General features: G+C 35.6%; 1 protein-coding gene across 1 annotated transcript in view; it reads left to right on the plus strand.

The window, feature by feature from the left end:
* Positions 1-9,016, plus strand: part of LRRC7 (leucine rich repeat containing 7) — a 380,912-nt gene extending 371,896 nt beyond the window's left edge. The window contains exon 27 of the mRNA XM_006754436.1: positions 8,524-9,016. Within this exon, the coding sequence (XP_006754499.1) occupies positions 8,524-8,631 (108 nt within the window). The 3' untranslated portion in view covers positions 8,632-9,016. The remainder of the gene's footprint in view (positions 1-8,523) is intronic.
* The last annotated feature ends 569 nt before the right edge of the window (positions 9,017-9,585 follow it).

A 9,585-nucleotide genomic window follows, 5' to 3' on the forward strand; every position in this document is an offset into this window, starting at 1 on the left:
GATGTTTCTCTCTCATCGATGTTTCTAGCTCTCTATCCCTCTCCCTTCCTCTTATATTTTTTAATAAAAATTATATTTTAAAAAATAAATAAATAAATAGAAGTTCTCCTCCCAAGAGCTATAAAAAATAGTGAGAAAATTTTGTTATGGTTAAAGTGAAGTGTGAGACCCTTAAAGAATAAACTTAAGATATTTGGAAATGTCACTAAAGCATTCCCCAACAAGGCCAAATAAGTTAACACTTTTCTATATTTGATCTTATTTGCTGGTTAAAAGTTAAAAATAACAGAAAGGTTGGGAGGCAGTTGGGTAAGGGGACCCTGGCGTGTGGGGGTAGGGGGTGTGCAGTGATCACTTGACTCTTAGTGTCCAGAGAAATTATTGCCTATAATGATATGATCCATTTGAGGAACAGGATTTTTTAGAAATACAGTTCCATTAGAAGACAACCAAAAATAACTTCAAATAATGTGTCTAGTTTTATATGCCAGAGTTTCGCTGCATATCTTCATTATTTCATTTTATTTTGATCTATAAAGTTCAGCATGGATTACTTTTTTTAAAAATTAAGAAATATGGTACTTTTTGCAAATCAAAACAATTACATGGTACTAAGTAAAACATGAACACCAATAAAACCAAGTTAAGTTCGTTAGGCAGGCTCTGACTTCCATCATTTGGCTGAAATTAAAATAATATTAATTAAACACCTATATGATCTCATTTAGATCATGCAACAAACCTGCAAGATACATATTGTTGGCAGAGGTTAAATAACTTATGTGAGCTTCTTCAATTACAAATGCCTGATGCTACTGTAGCAAATTTTACTGGTGGCATCATAGTCATCACATTTTCTATTTATTTATTTATTTATTTGGAAAATGTACATTAGATGCCCACTATGTGCAAAGTGTTGTGCGGAGCAATGTGAACAATGTAAGGGGGACTGTAACGAAGTCCCTGCCTCGACACAGCCTAGTCCAGAAAGTAGACAAGCCCAAAATTACACAGAGCAGAAAACGAAGGAGGAAGAGAAACTGGAAAGAGCTGACAATCAAACATTTAATGAAAAGAACTCCTACTCTGTCTTCTTTTAAGACCTAGCTTTTCGCCGGAACAGACAGCAATCTGGCTACAAAGAGCCCTCTGAAAATGAGACGCTGATATTTTCAGTTATTCTTTTCCTGGCAGAAGTAAAAGGCATAAAGTGTAGCTCATCAGGGAACTGCTTTGCAAACCAAGGGATGGAATTCATTTCTTAGAGATGTTCAGTCAACATGTTTGATACAAAGAAAGCAGACATTCTAAAATCAGAACGGATAACTAAGTAAATACCTTTATTTATTAACAGTTCTATAGCTACATTACTACACAAATAATTCGCAAAATCTTCAGTTGAGTCTATTCTAACTTGTGTCTTTTTTTTTGCCTGAATTCATGAAATGTTCAAGCCACAGTACATGTGTGCACTTAAGACAGAAGAAAAATTCATATCTGTGTTTTATTCTATGAAGATTTTTTAATTTTTTTATTAAGTAATTACATATGTGTCCTTATCCCCACATTATCCCCCATCCCCCCACTCATGCCCTCACCCCCCTGTTGTCTGTGTCCATTGGTTAGGCCTATATGCTTGCATATAAGTCCTTTGGTTGATCTCTCCTCCTTGCCCCCACCCTCCCCTACCTTCCCTCTGAGGTTTCTATGAAGATTATTTTAATGCTACAGTAAAAGCCACTAAAGACGTTAAACTTTCTCATTTTTAAAAAGTGCACTATAAAAAGTGCAATATAAATTTTTCATGTGAATGCTCTAAGTCTTTAAGGCCTGTAGTTCAGATATTTTATAGAAAGTAAAAAAATGTAATGACTGGGCATAGAATCATTGTTGTATTGATTATGCAGTACTCTCAGCCCTAAATATATCCTAATACTTAAGGAGAATAGTCTAACAGATTAAAATTCTGAAGTGGGAATTAATTCCAGGTAGTTAATGTGAAACATAATTATCTAAGATTCCCACTGTTTCTGATAATGTCTGGCTGTCAGGATTTGACAACATGAAAGCTTGCCCTTATAGCTCTGTATTTTCAGTTGTTCCTCATCTCAAGAGCTTTAGGCATTTGAAGTGCAAATTAGTAATGTATGAATGTATATCTAACGTACAAAATACATGTGCACTGGCCCTTTAAATGTTTGTCCCTTGAGTGTGAGTTTAGCTCAAACAAAAAATCACATGTCCATGTGTCTAATCTAGTCTGTGTATCTTTTTTGGATTCTAAAAAGAGTCAGGCTGTTTTTATTGGATAACCTCACCAACGCGGTAGCCAAGATTTCTCAGAGACTCATTTTTAAGTTTAGAACTTTGAATGATAAGGATACAGCAGAATTCCTAGGAGAGTTACAGCGTCATCTGGACTCTGGAGAATATCTGCAGTATAAATAAAACTCCATAATTCATTCACTTAACAAAACATTTACCAGAAGGAAATCAAAGATAAATCCAGGAAGGACCAGGAGGATGAAATCCCGAAACAAGTGTGTTTTACAGTAAACTGGAGCTGTAATTGCAAAGCGCCAATATTTTTTGGAATAATAAATATTATTTTCATTAACCCTCAATCTTTTCATGTCTAAATCATGGAAAAGAGTGATTAAAAAGGCACAGATGACAAGTGGAATTAAAATAAGGGAAGACATCTTCTATAAATAACAAAGATCATAGTAAAATATTTCTTTACATTTTCAAACCAGCTAAAGCCAGAAACCCATTAATTGCATGTTCTCAAAGGATAATATTCTCAGAATATATTTTCTTTCCTAGATTGTTTTCTTATTAACTTCATCTTGACTTAATAAGTCATTCATTTATTTCTCATTGTTCATTACTTGCAATTTCCTCAAAATTGCACACATTCTATTATAATCTATGGTAGGCTGTGTTTACATAAAACATATATGCAGTTAAATGTTGCAATATATTTAAAAATTTTATTAATTTAGCATGTATTCCTCAACTCATCTTTTGCGTTAATATAATATATGTATTCAAAATATCAAATGGCCCTAGGCAGTTTGGCTCAGTGGATAGAGTATCAGCCTGTGGACTGAAGGATCCCGGGTTCAATTCCAGTCAAGGTCATGTACCTCAGTTGCAGGCTCCTCCCCCACCGGGCCCTGGTTGGGGGTCGTGCAGGAGACAACCAATCCATGTGTTTCTCTCACAACGATATTTCTCTGTCTTTTTCTCTCTTCCACTCTCTCTTTAAATAAATGGAAAAATAGCATCGGGTGAGGATTTTAAAAAATAATAAGAATATAAAATGCACAAATGTAAAATATATGCTTTTTTTCAAAGCATCATTGAATATATACTCTGCAGTTAATATTGCCTAGTACCAGCCTTTATTTCCTCAGCTCTTCTATTCACACACATGAAACAACAAAACCTTATTGGCTGAAATATTGTGATTCTTCTGGTCTCCATGTTAATTGGAAAAGCCCTGCACAGATGCTGTAACATAATTATTTGATTCCCTGTCTGAACTGCTGGAGATGTAAGCCAGATAGCCATATTCACTTCAACAAACAATATAAATTCACTTTTTCTGAATGGAAAAAGGTTCCCTGGAACTGAGATTATATTCTTCCATTCAAACCTCTCTTCGAACTCCCTCTGTTATTGCCCACCTTGGCATCAGGCCTAACATAATGTTCCATATCAAGAAATAATGAATTAATATTCAAAAGTGCATTTATTTAACGAACCTAAAGCATTTGTTACAACCTCACAACACTCAGCGAAACAAATTACGTCAAGAGGAAAGATTATTGATTACTGTGACATAAGTTCCCACCTAGCCATTAGCTGTGTGAGCTTGGCTATGTCACCTTACCTCTCTGATCTTTACATTTTCATCTTTTTAAAAAGTTAGGCTTAACTAAACACGAAACAAAAGTTCTTCCCTCTGGCATTCTGTCCTTCTATTCTCAAGGTTTAATGAAAATTATATTTCTTCATTTCAGGAAAGTAATAGTGAAGTGACATTAATAGTAGAAGCTACCATTTATTGATTGAGCAGGTATAGGGTGTCCTGTGCATTTGACATATATTAATTCATTTGATATTTAATAACTTTCCAAGATGACACGCTGTCTGATCTTCCAAACTCCTCCTCTTATTTTGAAGCCATTCCCAGGCAGTCGCTAGTTGTGGTCTTTTAAGCCGGCCTCTTGAGGTTCACCAAAGCTCTGGTTTAGATCCAAAACGTTAAGGGGGACTAGAATTACAGATAGAGTCCTAATGTTTATTTGACGCGGTGATCTAATTCTAGTCCGCTTATTTCTTCTGGGAAATCAGCTCTCTGCTTGTTTCCAATTGTCATTTGTACTTATAAAGCATGAAAACTGAAAGCTGAGGCTTTAATTTTACATTAGAAGCTAAGTTATACAAGGGGCCTCCCTAGCCTTGACTCAGAAACTGAACTGTGGTCCTGGACGTCTTGAAGCCAGGTTCATTGGCAACGACCCCGGATTCAAGGCCAGGGTTAGCCTGGCTATGCCTTTTCCCTGTTCTTTCCTCTGTGCTACACAAAGTTAGGCTTCATCGGGGCCACTAGAAAGTACTCGATTCTCTAGGATTTCCTGCTATCTTATGAGCACTCTGCCATACTCCCATTCAGGATGACTCTTCCCTGCTCTCCTCCTGCCTAATTTCTCCCCTCAGTGCATTGTCCCCCTAAGAATCCTGTCCTTTAGGACCTGTCACCCACCTTTCCCTCCCCCATTACAGACAGACTTTCCTGGATGCCCAGGTCGACAGACAGCAAACACTGGCTTCCGGTTCTGCTCTACGTGTCCAAAGCTGCCGGCAGCCATATCCTGCTCCCCTCGTCAGATTTCCCTTCACTCACAAGCTCCCTTAAAACTTATTTTCTGATCAATCTCTCAGCCTATGTGGGTAATACCACGCTGCAATACAACCTTAGCTCTGTGGCTAATGCTGCCACTCTGATCTCCTCCTGAATTCTAATCTCTTCTTACTAAATAATGATCAACATTTCCTTTGCATGCATCCCCCGCCCCACAAACTCCATTGTCTTCCCAGCTAAGCTTTGCTGTTCCACCAGGGTGTCCATTTTCTGTTAAGGGCATCACGGTTAGATTCCTGTTTGTTTCTTATTCCTTTGTTTGATCAGTTGCCAAATTTACAGATTCGACCCTAAAAGCTTTCTCCTTTTTAGTCTATTTCCTCTCAAGACTCCTGGCACTGCCCTAGCAGATATTCTACTTTTGAGAGAGAAGGCTCACAAATGGCTCCAAAAACTCAATTAAGCTACAGTTAAAACTGTGAGAACAAGAAATTCAGCATTTCTGTAGATTCCAATTTAGGACTAAATATTATTTCCACTATTATTTTTTAAATAAGTTCAATTAACCCTGATAGGAATCTAAATTACGGCTTTGTAACCACTGTACAAGAACAGAATTATGTTAGGAGGCACTAACATAATTTAATTATTACTATTAAAATTTATAGTAATAATTTTAATGAGAAAAATGTTCATTATTTTATCATAATCAATTAAATGTCAGTTTGAATCACTGAAAGCAATAGCAGTCTTATTATTTCAGTGATGTATTGAGAGAAATAATAATAAAAACCATGGGGTTGGAAGTATTGGCAAGCAAACTGATCTATGGGCATAATCCCCACTCCAACTCTCACCTCTCTCCCTGGCTCTCTCATGCTCTCAGTCTCTCTATCCAGAAAGGTCTGTTTAAATGTTTTATATATTGGGCTATCTCTCTTCCTTTGGAAGAAAAGATCTATGAGTTAACCCTACCTACACATTAGCTTATTTTCATGGTTGCTTCTTATGCTAAAGTCATCTAAATTCATAGACATTTTTATTTTTTTAATTTTCATAAAAAATGATTACATACATGAATCAACTCTTCTCCCTACATGGACTGATGCAGAATTCACTTGAAATGGCCAACCATTCTGTCCATGGTTGGAGGAGACGCCAGGCTTGAGACTAGACAAGGACTTGTGATCGCTTACTAATCACACTTGCCAGGTGTGAGTACCAAGAAACCCTTGTTAAGTTCCTCAGAGAAACAGCTTTCTTAGAAATTGTCCCTCTTCTCTTCCTTCTTCTGAACGACCCTAATTCTTTATCTCTTCTGATGCTAATTCAATTCAGCATACATTTGCTGAGTGCTTACTACATGCAAGGTATTTTCTACATTATTTTTAGTTATGTCCATGGCTATTTCCCCTTCTCGGGGGTCACCTCTGATGGGAGCCTCGTGTTCCATCTCCCTTACTTTCTATCCTCAGTGCCTGGCACAACGCCTGGGGTACAGTCCACATATGGCAGACATTTTTTACTGGGGAAAAAAATCAAGATGGTGGAGGTGGACCACCCTACTTCAAAGATTTTTTTAATAAAAGTATCATTCAGAATTAACAACTATGACCAGTTAGCTATCTGAGTTTTGTACCACTTATGCCCTATTATTTTGTGACAATAGTTTCTAAAACCATGATTAGATGTGATAATGGACAATATACCATGCATGGGCTCCAAATACTAGAGCATTCCTTCTCCCCAGACAATGAAATATTTAAATTTTGAACAAGTCCCTGAAAGTTCTCAGTGAATTTTGAGGTCATTGCAATTCTAGTTTTTTAGTCTGCAGCTAGAGAAATCTGAGCACTCACAAATCTAGTTATTTTTAAGATTTGACATTCAAGAATTCCATTATTAGTTAAATTTTAAATTAAGGTATTTAAATTGTGGCCAAATTAAAGTAGTTAGTATGACCTTCAAAAGTATAGTGGGATAAACATACTATATTTCGCCCAAGTTTGCTACTTTCCTGATGTCAGAATCAGGAAAGTAAAAAGCGGAATGTACCATATGCTATTCTCTATTCCACTTCACCACCTGATCAAATAACATCAAGTGAAACCCAGTTGTCTGTTTTGTACCATAAATTAAGGCAAGAAATTTGGGCTGTGAACACACACAGCTACTATTACCTGCCACAGAAACAGCCAGTACCAACTCTGATAGCATTAAGTAAATGTTATTAAATAATATATATAAAGAGAGAAAGATTCTTTAATTTAAAATAAATTTGTACATATTTTTCCATGAGTTTACATTTTTGTGTCCCAGTATTTTCCTTATTCAGAGATGTACAATGGTTTTTTTTTAAAAAAAAATCAATATTTTAGGGCCTTCTTTATCATGTCATTAACCAACCAATTTTAATGAACTAGTGATAAATTAAGCAGACAACTTTCACCTAAGCTCTAAAGATTATATAGTAGTGCTGTTTTAAATTCAAAAAACCCAAAGGTGTGAAATACCTTAAATGAGTGGTTATTTGAAATTAAATTAATCATATTTTAAGGAAGCATAAAAAGGTAGAATCACAAATGCAATGGGTGCCCCAAATTAGTCTCAGTCAACTGAAAATTGAAAACAATCAGCCAATTAACTGGCTCTATTACTTGTACTTTGCCAAGCAGCCAATTGGGCTGGCTCTTCCAAATCAACTGAGTCTCAGACCACAGGAGAACAGTTACATAGCTGTCACTCACACAGTTTCCATGTTTCAGTAAGGTTGTCTTTTATTTTGGCCTTCATGACAGAAAAGCTTTATGGGATCCACTTCTCTCTTTATTAATAATAAAATTCACTCAATCAAGAAAATCTGCAATTTAATGTAGAGAAAAACCAAAGACCCATGAGCACTCACTACAAAGAAGCACATTCATTTTGTGAAATAAATATCAAACAATAGCCCATTTGAATCCTGAAAATGAAACCTTAAGCTAATTGTGCTTAAAATGAATTTTGATTGCATAGCTTGAGGATTCTTGACTAGAAGAATGGTGGGCATGTCCACTGTCACTAATGTCAGTGTGCCTTATCCCTGGGATGGGATTGAGAACCACTGCTGTAGTTAATGGATATACTTGCATTTAACAATGGGGGGGAATAAAAATGACCTCTTTAATATAAAAATGTACAAGGTAAGAACTTTCAAGTGAGTCAAAATAAGATTTGTCATGTTTTGCATGACTGACTTGACCATGCAGACGGGCTTGTATCAAGTAGGCAGTGGTCCTGTGAACACCAGAACCGTCTCAACTAAGTTCCTGCAAAAACAAAATGAATCAGAACAACACTGAGCTAGTGCCGTATTTCAAGAATGTCTTTTCTTCACCAGTGCGTTTCTGCAGTTAGCACAGTGGCTAAGACTACACTAGGACGGTCCTAGGTAGAACATGCTAGGTACTTGAAAAACATTTGTTGAGTTAATAGAGTTGAAGCTGGGTGAAATTAATTAGTTGTTTCCACAATTGCAATTCTATTGTGAGTTTTTAAACTGCTAACTTTTGGTTGCTCAATACTCCCTTGACTCTTATGATTGGAAACTGTGATGAAGTGATAAACAAATGTCTTGCATTGATTGCCCTGTTTTATTTGCATATTTACAGGCAAATGGACATAGTTTTGTACATATGGAACATGAAAAAGCTGTATTACTACTGAAGAGTTTCCAGAACACAGTAGACCTAGTTATTCAACGTGAGCTTACTGTCTGAATATTTTTTATAAATAGTGAAGATAACGTCTAGCCAGACCTAATGTTCAAAAATAAATTTATACATAGAGACAAATTTTGCCAATTGCTGGACCAATGGCAAACATTAGTGCCAAATGTATAATACTATATGTTAGCACTGATCATCCTTACAAATGTTAACTATATAAATATGATGTTCATGTGGTTATGTATTAGTTTTAATTGTCAGCCTCTGGCTGTGCATTGGTGCAGTTTTTTTTGTTGTTGTTGGTTTGTTTTTTTAACCAAATAAGTTTCTTCTCAAAGTGGATTTCATATGATTTCGGAAGCACGGAAGCACACACAAGCTCTTTACAAATTCTGCTCTCCATCAGAAACACTGCCTCAATGTTGTATCTGCCTTTATATAGAAAATACAAATATGAAGAATTGTAATTCCCATTAAATATTTCTAGCACAAGGTATATGTTGGCATATACACAAAAAAAGAATATAGAGCAAAACAATATTTTCATAAACTAAACACCTCGGATTGAGAAAGAAAATATATCTTAAAATAAGACTTTACTATATTGACTCTTTTTCAATAAAAATTACATGATAATGCCTTATGAAAGTAACTGTACATATGGTATAAAGTGTTTATATTTGGTTCCATATTCATTTGCTAAATTCTCATAACACAGAGTGAAATATTTCATAAGTTAGCCATTTATCTCTGGGACCTGAATAAAAACTAGGACGAACTAATTTATTCAATGCCTTTAGCTAATTAATTACAGAATCTGCAGAGTTAAAACACAGACTAAAGGTCATTATAGGTAAATCTTTTCACCACAAATTTAAGCAGTGGATGATGGGTGGCAGGAAAAGTATTGCTTTATTTCTTTCAAGTTTATATTGATTATAAACTGTAACCCTTGTGATTTCTTTACTTGTAAATGTGGAATTTATTTGTGTGTTGCTTTCTCTA

The sequence above is a fragment of the Myotis davidii genome, unplaced genomic scaffold (assembly GCF_000327345.1).
Source record: "Myotis davidii unplaced genomic scaffold, ASM32734v1 scaffold1193, whole genome shotgun sequence".
Classification (NCBI taxonomy): Eukaryota; Metazoa; Chordata; class Mammalia; order Chiroptera; family Vespertilionidae; genus Myotis; species Myotis davidii.